This window comes from Bufo bufo, chromosome 10 (genome assembly GCF_905171765.1).
Source record: "Bufo bufo chromosome 10, aBufBuf1.1, whole genome shotgun sequence".
NCBI classification, from domain to species: domain Eukaryota; kingdom Metazoa; phylum Chordata; class Amphibia; order Anura; family Bufonidae; genus Bufo; species Bufo bufo.
Window position 1 is genome coordinate 149,117,782 of NC_053398.1, and position 15,228 is coordinate 149,133,009.

The following is a 15,228-nucleotide window of genomic DNA, read 5'->3' on the forward strand; positions in this document are numbered from 1 at the left end:
CAAAGCAAAAGAAATCCTCTTTACTGTCCAATAAGGAATTGGTAATTGAGATGAATGGACTGGTCTCATGGGTGTGCAATAGCTGCTCCTGAAGCTGAGCAGAGACGGACGGTGGGATTCACTCTTCTCTACCTGCCTTGTATCTTATGTCGCAGGAGGCAGCTTGTTGTCTTCTCGTGGTGCTTACATACGTGGTAACATGATAGGTTTTGTCTTGCCTGTTAGTGGCAGGTGTGGCGGTGAGTGACTCCTGGGTCATGCAGACATCTGTATAATGTTTATACGCCAGGACCAGAGCTGTGCGGGTGCATGAAATATTACAGAATGAGAGCGAACAGCTCTACGTAACTCACAGGGGCAATAGACATGTTAATGATATGCAAATTATACAAAAACATTGACATAATATTCTTAATTCTATATATGCAGATGCACTTACATGCCTTCATTGAGGTTATTAATAGTTGTCTGCTGTGATGTCTATTGGACATGTCCAGGGAAACATCTGTAATGAGGCTTATTACCCACATCTCTATGACTTGCAATTTGGGTAATAATTGTCAAGCTTGTTACTTTGGGGAAACCCTGAAAAGTGTTCTCGCAGGGAATCCCTAATCTGTTTCATCCACAGTGAAGCTTAATTCAGGGGGTCTGGGGTTAATGGGTCTAGTTTATTTTGACCAAGATGTCTTGACCTCTTGGCATGTTCCAATGGCAGGCATTTGAGTAGGTTGAATTTGCCATCACAGCTGTAAAAGTGCCGGCTCTTTTCACTGCTGCAGTCTTCTGGGAGGTCTGCTTGGGAAATCCTGTGTGGGAATTACTCCTGATATACTCCTTCTTTACCAGCTTAGATGCTTTCAGAGCCAGGCGCCTGCATTATCTCTTAGCCATTAGTGTATTAGCACATTCTGAGTCTAAATTTGGTTCCCTCAAGAAAAAGTGATTAAAAAAGCGTCTACAGAGAAGTCTCCCTGACGTAGGACTCCTTTATCTTTCTCATCTGGTGGCAGCTTCAGCTGCTCTTGAATGAGAGCTTGTAGATGGATGGGGCTTCCCTTCATCTGAAGACTTTTACTGCTGCTGGTTTCTTCTACCAACCAGCATCTGCTCTTCAGATCTGCAGCATCTTGTTGGCTTCACTTTACTTCCTTGATGCCAGAACATTTAACTCTAAACTAGGGATGAGCGAACTTCAAGTTTTGTAGTTCAGGTATATGGTGAGTTGCGTTATGGATTCCATTACCACGGACCATAACGCAATTCAATGACTGATTGCCTCTAAAGGCATTCCATTATGGTCCGTGGGAACGGAATCCATAACGCAATTCACCATATACCCGAACTTCAAAACTTGAAGTTTACTTATCCCTACTCTAAACGAATCAATTATTGAGAAGGCACAGAAGCTTCCATTAATGTCCGCAGCCACAACATCACTGTGATTAGACCGCAGATCCTCTGTACGGGGTTTACGTCTGAGTGCAGGATCATCGCAGAAAAATCCTCTTTTGTTACGTTGTGATCAGCATGAACTCCATAATCTTTGCAGGATCTCAGTCACTTTTCCTGACTGGAAAAAAAAAATGTGCGACTGGATGTAATAAATGTAATTTATAGGACTGAGATTTATGTCAAGAGCAATCGGGACTTCAGGATTGAGTAATGGAGTTTGGGTTGTTACTTTTCTTTAATTTTGTTTCCCGAGAAGACGGAGAGTGACGGGCACATGTGTGCGGAACATCTGCATTACAATTGAATGCAGCACTCCATGAGTCATCAAAGACTAGCCGTAATTTTTGCTTGTGGGTCCAATTCAGACTCCGCTCCCACCTCCCAGTTTCTTTAATATTTAATTAGTTTGACAATAAAATGCTTTATTGGGCCAGTCACTATTGTTTTCATGGTCTGAGTTAAACCAGTATTCAGTTTAAGGATGAACCTCCTGGAATTTCCCAGAACCTCCTGGACAGGCGGTGGGATGAGAACGGACAGTAACCACCTTGTCAGCAGGGATGCCAGATTCAGTCTGCTGAAGTGCGAGCTTCTTGATGGAGAATGAATAACCCTTTGCCGTGGTCAGGCTCTGAGTCAGGCATGTAGGAATGCAGAGTCACGTGTCTTACGGCGGCACACGTGGTTCCCTGTGAGCGCTGCAGATACCAGCCAAATGTATGCAGGGCTGCAGATCGATATTAACCCCAGCTGTCTTCACAGTGAGCACTGCTATGGGAGATTTCAGGGCAAGTTTTCTGATATAAATTGTATTAGAACAATGTTCCCATTCACTTCTATGGGAGTTGGAAGAGAAGCTGAGCATGTTGGCTGCTGGGAGTTGTAGTTTCACAGCATCTGCAGTGCTGAATGTTGCTGATCCCTAGTATGTCCCAGGTTGATATAAGTCTTGGATCCGAATAGCCTATGCTGTGGTGTATTTCCTCGGATGGCGTCCTTAGTGCTTGGAGCTGCCGTCTGACTACGGCCACTACACAAGACCTCCATGCAGCCAGCACAATGTATTCACATTTTCCAAAGTCAGACATCAATTTCAGATAATCTGCACAAATCTGATTCTCCAACCTTCAAGACAAGTCACCAAAAGAACACTTCTGCCTTGATGTGATGCCCAGCCAGTTAATTGTAAGAAGATGCCGCACTTAATCCTTGCCAGGTTCCTTCCTCACACATTTGGTAACCTGGCAATAAACCTCACAAAATACTTCCACAAAACTAGATGATAAGTTTTGACCCCTCAGTGACCTGGAAAAATCCTCATTATTTATAAGAAAAATGTAAGTGAAATTCACTGCGTGATGATTGTTCATAGGGCTGAGGAGCGAGCAGCACGTTGCTAGCGAGGGTCTTTCCAGATAAACCGTCAGGGGGACACAGCAGGAAGTCTCCGAGTCACGGCTTCTATTTAGAATGGACGCTGACGCAGAGCTGGACGCCACACACTTACGTGGTCGGTCGCATTCTCTCACGGTGTCGGCTGTTTTACCAGAAAGAAAACAACGCTGTGTGCAGCACAGACGTAATGGAATCTGCAACAGTGGCTCCAATGTGAAGTCATGTACACAGATGATGGCTGGGCGCTGTAGTCCATCCCACAGGTCCACCTCATGTATCTGCTGTCACTGGTGGACAGATATGTTGGTGTCCTGGATGGCCCGGAGCAGCTTTCTCTATGGAGTCTGCAGCCTCAGCAGATGGATAGTCCACTTCATAAATGGGCCTAACTGCTCAAGCGGACTCTGAAGCCTTCGGTTCTCACAAAATCCTTTTCCCAGATATTGGTAATGACCTGAGGTTACAGGCGACAGCTGTGGACCCAAAGATTAAATGATCCTGTGGTTATTGACTCATCTCCTGTAAATGTGACCATATGCCGTAGCACATTGCAGCGTATCTATACAGGGCTCATTACGAGCAAAGGTCATTAGTGAGTCACAAACCATTGGAATTATGGCCATTACCCCATCAAATAAAAACCATACATTGTACCGGCCGCCAAGTGCTGCCTTCTGTCTGCAGATTATGTATCTCTGCACAAATACAACTTCAGAGAGACGGATGCATCGGAGGAGCCCGCGGTCCACGGCAGGAACGTGCGGAGTCAGCAGAAGGAATGGATGTCTTACTTTATATTTCCTATTTTGACTTCACTCCTGTCTTTAAGAAGAATTACAAACAAATTCTCTATTCAGCTTAGGCCTGTTTCACACTTGTGTTGTTGTTTTCCAGTATTGAGATCCGGCATAGGATCTTAATACCGGGAAAAAAACGGTTCTGTTTTGTCTCCATGTATTCTGAATGGAAAGAGATCCGTTCAGAATGTCTTCCATTCAATCCGCATTCTGTTTTGTGACCGGACACAAAAATGCTGCAAGCTGCGGTTTTGTGTCCGGTCATAAAAACGGATCTATCACTGATAACAATGTAAGTCAATGGTAACTGATCTGAAAGGATCCTAAAAAAAAAAATGGTTTTGTCACCCACCGACTTTTACTGTATCTAATGATCACCTGTAAGGCCTCATGCACACGACCGTTGTTGTGTTCCATTCCGCAAAATGGGGTTCCGTTGTTCCATGATCCGTTTTTGTTTCCGTGTGTCTTACTTTATTTGTGGAGGATCACCAGACATAAAGGAAAGTAAAAAAAAAATCTAAGACAGGTTTGCCGTGCAAATGATAGGAAAAAAACGGACGCGGATGACAATCTTGTGTGCCTCCATGTTTTTTAGCGGTCCCATTGACTTGAATGGGTCTGCGAACCGTTTTCCACAAAAATAATAGGACAGGTTATATTTTTTTGACGGACTAGAACCACAGATCACGGACGCGGATGACAAACAGTGCATTAGCCGAGTTTTCAACGGACCCATTGAAAGTCCATGGGTCCGCAGAAAATCACAAAAAACGGAACAACGGACATGGAATAAAACAACGGTCGTGTGCATGAGGCCTTAAAGACCGGTTAAGCAAAATGCAGGGTGGAGGAGTCTATACACTGCTATACAAGCTGCCCACCCAGCGTGGCACATTCATAAAATCACCCACAAACAGCGGGATGGGTGAGAAATGTCAGACAGCGATCTAACTTGCACACTACCGCTCTATTCAGACAGGGACCCCAGCGATCTGACATGTACCTACTATCCTGAGAATAGGTGATGAAGGCAAGAATGGATCCTAAATGAAGAAGCAGAATCTGGCTGCTCCAGTGTGGCCCTGGATCACTGGATCACAATACATTATACATTTATTTGCTTGTCTCCTCACAAGATGCTGTCCCTGAAAAGATAAAAATTATCATCTTAGTTACTGAAGAAATAGAAGTAAATGGGCGTTTCAACCTTATGACAGCAAGAACTGCCTTCCTGAACTATAATTTGCAGGATTAACCTTGGGATGGGAATGTTGACATGATTCGGGTCAAAAATTTGCTGAGCTTGATGCTTGGATGAAATTAAACACTGAAGAGATCTTTTTCAGATTCCTAAAGTAGATGATGTTACTGTATTATTATTTTATTATGCGTTCCCACTTGTAATGCGGCCAGTAGATTTCCTCATGTACATCATGTCCCAGGGCAGTCCACGGACAGAGCATCTAACTTTCACTGGTTGGAAACTGGTATCTAGAAGATGCTTGGGCCTGATTCAGCCATTTAATGATGCACAGGTGAAACTCGAAAAATTAGAATATCGTGCAAAGTTCATTTATTTCAGTAATGCAACTTAAAAGGTGAAACTACTATTTGAGATAGACTCATTGCAGGCAAAGCGAGATATTCCAAGCCTTTATTTGTTATAATTTGGATGATTATGGCTTACAGCTTATGAAACCCCAAAGTCTCAATCTCAGGTCCCCGTTGCTCGGGGGGGTATGGATTAATTAGCCGACTAGAGTCTGACACTTTGAGCCGAGAATATTCAACCTTTTCACAATATTCAAATTTTAAGTTGCATTACTGAAATAAATGAACTTTTGCACAATATTCAAATTTTTCGAGTTTCACCTGTATATATGGAGACAATCTAGACGTTTTCGGTTGGGATTCCCAGCTGCAGTCCCAATCCACTGAAGACAATGTAATTTGGCACAAGGTGCATGCACATTAGATGCTGAAATATCAATCATATGACTAGCATTCTTATAATATTAATGTGGGAGCCCCAGATGATCTGCGTCATATCCAACAAGCCAGAATCATGAGGAGAACAGTCTCCAGCAAGTGGTCAGCTAAGTTCAGATGAAAAGCAAACACCCAATGAAAGATGGGCCCTGACATATGGCATTGTGAGGCATACATAGGAGAGTGGGCGCTCTCACCACCACAAGGTCCTTTTCAGTGTCAGAAACCTGTAGTATTTCCTTCCCATCTAACAGAAGGTTGGTGTAACCCTCCTGGTCTGTATGTTTCCTTATTTGCTAATGGTGGGGAAGAGCTGTGTGCAGGAGCTGAGGGGTGACTCTGATCCAGGCCGCCCTCTCCATGGGCTCCGCAGCAGCCAAACGAGCTACCGTGCTGGTACCTACAACCCTGTTATCTTTTTGGCTGGTGCTCCCCTTGGTGGGTTTTTCAGTGTCCTGATCCATACATTTCCTATCCTGTTGTGTCATTTGAACTGTGGATGTTCAGCCAGAAGAGACGGCTCACCTACTCACAGCCGTGAGGCAGGAGGAAGCATTTCACACAGTCCTGTGATTCTTCCCCTAAGTCAGTCTTCCGCAGGCGTTAAGCGCTTCACTTGTTATTGAGCCTCACCAGCCAGGAGACCTTCTGAAATTAGAAAATAGGAATTACACTTTGGAAGGAAAATTTCCTTTTTTCAATATTTTGGTTCAGTGAAGGGATGCGGTTCTGTATTATTGGATTAAGCATGAAATTCTGGGCTGGAGCCTCTCCAAATTCTAGAGTAAATATTCTATGATATAAATCTATGGATTAAGCTTAAATTTACAATAACATTAGATTTTTTTAAAATAAGGTAATGGTTTTACTGGCGAAGTTATGTGTGTGTCTGTGGTAGTGATGGAAATTGTCACAGTGAAGCTTCGGGTTTGAGCTTTTCTGATAAATGTTACAGTTAATTTCCTTATAACGTTATGGTATCTGGGTTTTAAAGAGGTTGACCTATCCTGCCATTTCCACAACGAGATGGGACTAAGCGGTGGGCCCTAGGTGGTCAGGCTTTCAGAAACGCCCAAGTGGCCCGGTGCTTTGCTGCTTCTGTAACTCTGTAGTGAACATCAGGGACTCATCCAATTGTAATATCTTCTAAGATGAAGTGAAGGTTTTTTTCATCCTTCAGGATTCTGGGTAGTAGATGTTTTAGGGGCCTCATCACATGGAAGCTGTTGGGAGGATTCTCGGCATATAGGCTGCTGCTCCAACAGTCTGTCCCCGAGTCCCCTCAGTGAATGGAGTGGTCGTGTACATTCTGGTTTACTGCTCAATTTACTTCTATGAATCCTTAATGGGCTCTTCACTAACCTTCCACTGCCACAGGTCCCCTCTTCCAGTAACATCAGGCTTGATAGGCAGTACAGGCCGCGTCAGTCCAGGAGTTTTACAGGATCCTGAGCCCCAGCCATGGTAAGAGTGGTGGCTGAAAGCTACTGCCTATGTCCAGGGTCTGTTCAATTAGTTTCACAGGAGCTGCAGAGGGGGTCCGGTCCACACATGCCCGCTCCCGATGGCCTGGCTGGCCAAGTCAGAAGAAAAGCTAGAAAGACACCACGCAAGTGCAGCCACCACTGCCGTGGACGTAACCTATGACAACAAGATGTGAACTTGGATAAGGAAAAATAACTAATATTGACAGAAGGAGACATTGATAATTACATGAGTAGCGTAAGCGGATTATTGTGGTATAAAGAACGTAATGAATGCAAATTCACAAGATAGGACAATCCCTTTAAGAGTAGGTCTTCATTCACCTGGCCTTCTAGATCGATTACATATTTGGAGATTACGCTCACTTATTCTACATCTCTGCTTTATCAGGACAGTTTTATACCCTTTTACACAGAGTGCGGAAGGGCGTAAAGGACAGGCGTATGCCCTTTATCAGCAATGGGCCCAGTTTCTTGGGAGATTCCCCATTTTCCTAAGGCTAGGGCTACACGGCGACATGTGTCACGCAACATTTTGTGTAATGATAGTCAATGCTGTCACATTGCGACTGTCACACAAAAATCCAACTTGGATGAATTCTTTTTGCGCCTGTTGTGTTGCAGCTTTTCACACTGCGACACCATTGACTATCATTATAAAAGATGTTGCACCCACTTGTCGTTGTGTAGCCCTGGCCTAAGAGTAGAGACACTGTAGGCAGTACTTGTGCACTGTGCCGGGCCCCTGCAGTTTGGCCCAGAACGTTCCTCTTACAGTGTAGCCTTCAGCACGTGGCGGTCTTATGTGAAGAGCCTCACTTGCTATATATATGGTTTGAATTTAAATATCAATTAAGTTAGACTGTTTATATTATGACATCAGTGCGGTTTCTGTGACCCAGTGACCTGCACACATCAATCAACCAACAATTTGGTGCAGTTGTACCAGTACCAGTATTGGCCTGATGAGAAGACACGGGGGGGGGGTGTTTGTCTTATATTGAATACTTGCGCTAGGAATGTTCAGTAGCGAGTCAGAACGCCGGCGCGCTCCAAGCCAAACACATATGGAGCTGGCAGAGACTTCTGATAGTGAGTCAATATAAATGTTTGAACTCTATTCTCAGCAAAATATATTTCATTTCCAGACTTTTTTTTATTTTTTTTGTATTATTCCTTTCCTTTTAATTTTTTTCCCATTCTGATAATACAATGAGACACAGCCATACTGGTGATACAGCTATACTGGTAATACAGTGAGACACAGGCATACTGGTGATACAGTAAGATAGTCATGCAGGTCCATGCTGGTGATAGTGAGACAGTCATACAGGTCCATGCTGGTGATGTACTGAGGCAGAGTCATACAGGTCCATACTGGTGATGCACTGAGGCAGAGTCATACAGGTCCATACTGGTGATGCACTGAGGCAGAGTCATACAGGTCCATACTGGTGATGCACTGAGGCAGAGTCATACAGGTCCATACTGGTGATGCACTGAGGCAGAGTCATACAGGTCCATACTGGTGATGCACTGAGGCAGAGTCATAAAGGTCCATACTGGTGGTGCACTGAGGCAGAGTCATACAGGTCCATACTGGTGATGCACTGAGGCAGAGTCATACAGGTCCATACTTGTGATGCACTGAGGCAGAGTCATACAGGTCCATACTGGTGGTGCACTGAGGCAGAGTCATACAGGTCCATACTGGTGATGCACTGAGGCAGAGTCATACAGGTCCATACTGGTGATGCACTGAGGCAGAGTCATACAGATCCATACTGGTGATGCACTGAGGCAGAGTCATACAGGTCCATACTGGTGATGCACTGAGGCAGAGTCATACAGGTCCATACTGGTGATGCACTGAGGCAGAGTCATACAGGTCCATACTGGTGATGCACTGAGGCAGAGTCATACAGGTCCATACTGGTGATGCACTGAGGCAGAGTCATACAGGTCCATACTGGTGATGCACTGAGGCAGAGTCATACAGGTCCATACTGGTGATGCACTGAGGCAGAGTCATACAGGTCCATACTGGTGATGCACTGAGGCAGAGTCATACAGGTCCATACTGGTGATGCACTGAGGCAGAGTCATACAGGTCCATACTGGTGATACATTGAGGCAGAGTCATACAGGTCCATACTGGTGATGCACTGAGGCAGAGTCATACAGGTCCATACTGGTGATGCAGCGGGTATATTTAGATTTTTATCACGTTTGGAGAATAGATTGTCCGAATGCTTTCGATACTTCTCCCACATTACATTCAGGCATCTACCATAGCTACTCATCTTAAAGTGGGTGGATGTGTGGGTTGTTTATGCTTTTCCTCTTCCATTTTGCAGGGCAGAGCTCTTCATTCTCCATCATCCTTGTTTTTTGATGATTTTTCTATTATTTTTGTCAGCTGGAAGAGGTTATCTATGACTGCTTTCTTGTCATCAGATATGATGGTGCAGCAAGGGTTATGCTTTGGCCCTCTGCTCCAGCAGCCCTGTATACGCATGCCACTCAATGTTTCCTGGCCGTTTCAGAAAGCTCAGTGGTTGTCTACTCCGGAATTCCCCCCCCCCGTAATCATTACTGCGGTATGCTTATTTGGCTGGCACTAAGTATACAATAGTTTTCTGGAGCCTCTCCTAAATTCTTGCTTTACCTCTTCAGCGCTGGAATGAATCAGCAGAGGGCATGGGGCAGACAGGACACTTATACTGGTGCAGTTCAGCATGTGTGATGGACGTGATCTATAATATTTGATACTGGTATTTAGAAATGTCCTCTTGTTTCAGGTTCTCCAAGGAGCACAACTCATTGCTGTTGCCTCTGCCGACCCAACGTCTGGTGTAGTTGATGGCTCTCCCCTTCAGGCCAATGATATCCAAGTCCAGTATGTCCAACTTGCCCCAGTTAGTGAATCCTCAGCAACAGCTCAGGTAAGTAACTGTGCGTGGTTACTGTATAGAACAGAAAACCTTTTCTCTATGAAGGGTTAATGTGACTGGAGGAGTAGGGTATAATTGGGCTTTCGGTGCAGACTCACCCGCAGTGCACGATTACAGTGGTATCTGTTTATACCGGACACGCTTTTATACACATGTAATTAGGAGCAGGAACACTGCAGCACAGAGACTTCAAAGGACATGTCTTCTGTAGCTGACCTCTGCGCAATGTATATTGGGGTTTATGTAGTGGAGGCTATGCCATGTAATGCAGGAGAGGCTTCACCTGATGAGGGAAGTCCTGACTGCTGCAACCATCATAGAAAAGGAGGATCCCAGGGCTGGTACATCCCTCCTGGTAGAAAGCCCAATCAAATGCCAGTGCCGCTGGTACCAGTTACTTGGGTCTGATGACTCAGCCTGGAGAGATAAGGTGATAGTTAGAAGTAACACGCCAGCTATTACAGCATTGTGTGCCTTTTTATACACAACTGTACCATCATACCTTTATTAAAGGGGTCATGTCACCCTGGTAGGCGATCATTACAAATCTGGCTCCTGCCCCGCCTGGCCAGGGTCTCTCTCCCCTTATGATGTCTATATGCTCTATGCCACAAACTCTGGTTGTGAAATTACCAGCAGTACTAAATAAAAAGACCCTTTAAGCGTCCCATCCAATATTACTCTCCCGTCAGAGGAGAGACTGCAGGCTGATCTGTACAGTTGCCGAGGCTCAAGAGGAAAAGCAGCCATTCTGGTTGTTCCTTTTGAATTTGCTTCTCAGAAAGTGACTGTAAAAGTCACTGCTGTTGGTGGAACGCTGACAGAACTACAGCCGGCTGTTCGTTTTTGAGAAGTGAATTTGTAAATGACACCCAATATGGCTGCTCTTTCTCCTGTCACTTGCAGAACGGCTGCCACAAATGAACAGAAAAATGCCTATATCTCTGTGAGTAAAAGACACACATGCACCTCGCTGTACGAATCCATGGCAAAATGTACATGCTTGGATTAGATGAGACCTGGTGTATACGGTATGCCAGCATACCCTCTGCTGTGCTGAATCTTGGCTATAAAACAATACCAAGAACACGGCCCTGGTTGTGATCTAGCCTGAGCTCCAGCTGATGTGCTGCACCGTGTGTGGAGGAAGAGAGGGGAACTGGGAGAGGAGGGGGCTCGCAGACCTGGTCACATCTGATGGAGAAGGACCGACCACCAGATACTGCGGTTAATGCTGACTGTGGCACTTAAGTAGCTTTACAGAAATAATATTTCCTGTATACAATTTTATTAGTGAATCAAAAATATGCTGCATCTATACATTTAATACATTACATATTGGTCAAAGTAAACACAAAAAACTAAAATTATTTATTATTGTGCAATTGGTAGAACATCATAAAAAGTATAAACCTCTCATATTGTGATCGTGCAGACGTTCAGTAAACCCTGTAAGAATAAATCCCAAAATGCAGTGGTGAAATTGTGGTGGTGGTTTTTTTTTTATACCCTATAAAAAATATATGACAAAAGTTATTTAATACATTCAGGATTCCTTTTACATTTGCATCCCAGCCTGGAGCACTGGTCTTCCAGGGGACTGGTCACCGCACGTTCTGCTGGCCATGGGGACTGGAAGACCAGTGAAAAGAGGCAAGAGCCGGCGAGTATGGATTTCTGGCATTTCAGGCTGATTGGAAATAAGGGGAAAAAAACAACCTAAAATCACAAGATTGCATTTCACTAATTTTGGGCTAAAAATCTTTATTTATTTTTTTCCAATTGGTCTTTATTAAAAATATTGAGCCATTCTGACACAAAGGGTTAACTGTCTAGCTGTATGACGCCATCAGTGGTCAGACGGCCGTTTACACACACAACTATTGGTAATCAGATAACCTGTTGGTGTAATACAGCCCTTACTTTCACTTTGTGCTGGTCATCTAATAAAACAGATCTCTAAACGACATTCTTATCAGTAAGAGCTGAGTCTTTAGCGGTAAGGAGCAGCTGCCTGATGGAACAGAGTGAAAATTCAGATCCTGCTACTGGAGAAATTCAAGGTAGAGGTGTAATTCCTGAGGATCTATAGAATAACCGGGCCAGTCCTCCAGCACAGCTGGGCATCTAATAAAGGCTCCATCAATTCAGCATGACGTGTATGATGCCAAGATCTGAACTCTATCATTTCTATATTCATTTCCAACACCTTCCATTCCCTACAAAATGAATCCAATGAAAAGCAAACCTCCTCCAAGAACCTGCAGGGCCTCCCCCCGCTGAGCCTGACCTTGCTTTCCCCCTTTTCAGAAGCCAGATAACCTTGGGGCTCACGTTCTATTGTCAGTCTAATCCAGAGAGCACAGAGACTGAGGTATTCTCCACGATATTTACGGAGGTGCAGCTCTGTGGACACCTCCGAATAACAAATGCTTCCTTAACCACAAGGTCATCAGCCTTTAATGAACTGAACATTATATACATGGTTCATGGTGAATCCGCAGACGAGTGTCACCCAGGTGTGAGCGTTATCCAGCATGTGATGCCTGGGGATTAGTCTGGGATGTTCAGATTGTTTCTGCTTTTCTTATAACTTGTTCTTGGGATTCTATTCCTATAAAGTTTATATTGATCTCCTCTAAGGTTTATGAAATGTGCAGGAGCAGAGAGTCCTCCTCGCACGCTGCCAATCTCTACAAACGCACGGGCTGCGTCTCCGTCGTATCCAGACTGCTACCTACCAGGCAGTGTTGCTAAAGAAAACAGTCCTGGATTTGTTGTCGCATTTCCCCATTATTTTTGGTTGAGATCCTGTGTGCACAGACTGATACTTGGCCTCACATCTTACACACCACATGCTGGGGAGTGATTATATTATAACTATTATATTTCGGGTTTTTTCTTTCAGGCGGTGGAGCCCCTGCAATCTGCGCTACAACCAGAAATGCACATTGAACACGAAGCGATCCAGATCCAGTAACGAGAGGATGGATCGGACACAACTGCTTAGTGCACAATCTAGGCTGCCACGGAAGGACTTGTGTGGCTGCTTCACATCTATTCTGCAGTCTGGTCCTGTAAGATGTCCACAAGTCATCGTTTCAATGATTTGTACTGGATTATTCCCTATTTTTTATATGGTTTCTAAGCGCTCTCTTTCATAGCGTGTTCATTAATGTCACTATACATTTGTGTTTCTCTGCATTTAGTAAACATTCTCATCCATGACAAATATGAGGCCATTCACAATCTGATTAGTCCAGGAGCTTCATGTTCATACATTGAAAAGGGTTGTCCAGAATGTTACTATTGATGGCCTGTCCTCATGCCAAAAATGTCTTATGGTGGGGGTCTGACACCCCACACCCCCTCTGAACTAGGCAATGAAACTACACATCCATTATGTGGTGGATGGAGCTGGTTATTGCAGTATTGCTCCCACTGAAGCGGATAGGGGCAACCCCGCAGTCCTGTCCACTACTCAGGGACTGAGATCGATAACTCCCGGCCAAAACACAAATTATATTGCATTATCTGTCAGTGGAGGAGGAGGCCATGCAGACGCAACCCCCCCACAGTAAATATTCAGCCCTAGACGGGATTCATATTAGAATCCTCACTGGGGGACCCAAGCTTTCTACATGGAGATTTCTAGATCTCTGCCACAGGATTCAGCAGGACCGCACTTTGTGACATCTAACATCCAGCGGGTCGCTTCGAGAACTGTGGAGGTGAAAGGACTTTCCCATTTATCTATGGCTCTATGTTTAGACGTGTGCTCGTAGCCTGGAATCGAGGAGGCATCGCACTGCATGTCCTGGTGGTACTTTCATATAAAGCTGATTATATTTCAGGTTTAGCGGTTGTTTCATAGTTTCCACAAAACTCAAGAACATTGAAGGATGTTAAATGTCCGTCTACTAAAATATACTCGGTGGAGGCCAAGACGTCTGCAAAGTCCAGAGAGCGTTTTTGCTGCTTCTGAGGGAAACGAGAAGTTACCTGTTCCAGAATTAAGAATAATTAGGAAGAAATGTGCAGTTGTGATTTCTGTGATCATGAAATCTGAACACGAGGCGGCGCCATCTTGTCTGTGGGTCATTCTGGTATTACAGCATCCATGTCGCTTCACCCCCTGCACTTGGTGAAATCTGTAGGATGGGGGATGTTGTTGTACTTTCTTCCACATAAATTTCTTAGGCTACTTTTACATTAGCGTTTTGGGATCCAGCAGAGGATCTAAAAATTGGGCCAAAATAGTTTCGTTTAGGGCCAATGTATTGTGAATGGGTTATGCTCTGTTCAGGATTTCTTCCATTCCATCAGCATTCCGTTTTGTGACCGGACACACAACTGCTGCAAACTGCGGTCATCGAAACGCAACAAAGTGGATTGTCACTAAAAACAATGTAAGTCAATGGTGCCAGTTCTGGGTTTTTTGGGATCCAAAAAAACTGGATCACTCACCTATCGACTTGCATTGTTTTTAGTGACAGATCCGGTTTGTTCCATTTCAATTTAACACAACCGCATCCTAACGGAACAGATGCATCCTGATTAAATCAAAACTGGAGTGAATGGTGTAAAACTGCAAAAAGTCTCTGCATTTTAGCACGAGTACAAAGAGCTGCAAAAGCCCTATTTTGCAACTTTTCAAAGCCAGAATTCTTCAGTGAAGATATGATAAATCTGCCGTTTTTTTTCTTTAACTGTCATCCACCTGATTGATACTGTAACCGCTGTTCTGCTACACGTGGTCCTACCCTATTGCCAGACACGACCCACAGACAAGAGTGGCGCTGTTTCTGGACGAGGAAGCTTTGTTTTTCCAATTTAATATAATGCCTTTAATTCACCAGTATATATAGATAATTGTTCTGTAAGTTGAGATGGTAAAAAGAAAACAATTCCAAGAAGGAGAGATTATTTCTGTATCTTGTGCCCATTTACCAGTGAGCGATCAGTGTTTATAGGAGCCGTGTAGCTTGTAAATGGGTCCTGTGATATGGAGACTGCACCCGGAATGATTTAAAGCCCCTTTACATTGACCAGACAGTCATCTGCTTGTCATTTCCATGCAGCGATCTCCTCCACAGTACAGGGAGCAGTGATCACTAATGCCATTGCTCGTCCTCATACAGAAGCGTTGTT

At 44.3% G+C, this 15,228-nt stretch overlaps 1 protein-coding gene and 1 long non-coding RNA gene across 4 annotated transcripts in view; one reads left to right on the plus strand and one right to left on the minus strand.

Annotated features, from left to right (window-relative positions):
* Positions 1-13,899, plus strand: part of LOC120981134 (BTG3 associated nuclear protein) — a 317,594-nt gene extending 303,695 nt beyond the window's left edge. For all 3 annotated transcript variants that reach the window (XM_040410642.1, XM_040410644.1, XM_040410645.1), the window contains 2 exons: positions 9,925-10,068; positions 12,986-13,899. In XM_040410642.1, coding sequence (XP_040266576.1) covers positions 9,925-10,068; positions 12,986-13,057 — 216 coding nt within the window. In that variant the 3' untranslated portion in view covers positions 13,058-13,899. The remainder of the gene's footprint in view (positions 1-9,924; positions 10,069-12,985) is intronic.
* The window catches only part of LOC120981135, an 18,398-nt gene extending 4,376 nt beyond the window's left edge, over positions 1-14,022 (minus strand). Inside the window, exons 1-2 of the long non-coding RNA XR_005774627.1 lie at positions 13,887-14,022; positions 8,353-8,363 (exon numbers count right to left, since the gene is read on the minus strand). This is a non-coding gene — a long non-coding RNA (uncharacterized LOC120981135). The remainder of the gene's footprint in view (positions 1-8,352; positions 8,364-13,886) is intronic.
* Between the last annotated feature and the right edge of the window lie 1,206 nt (positions 14,023-15,228).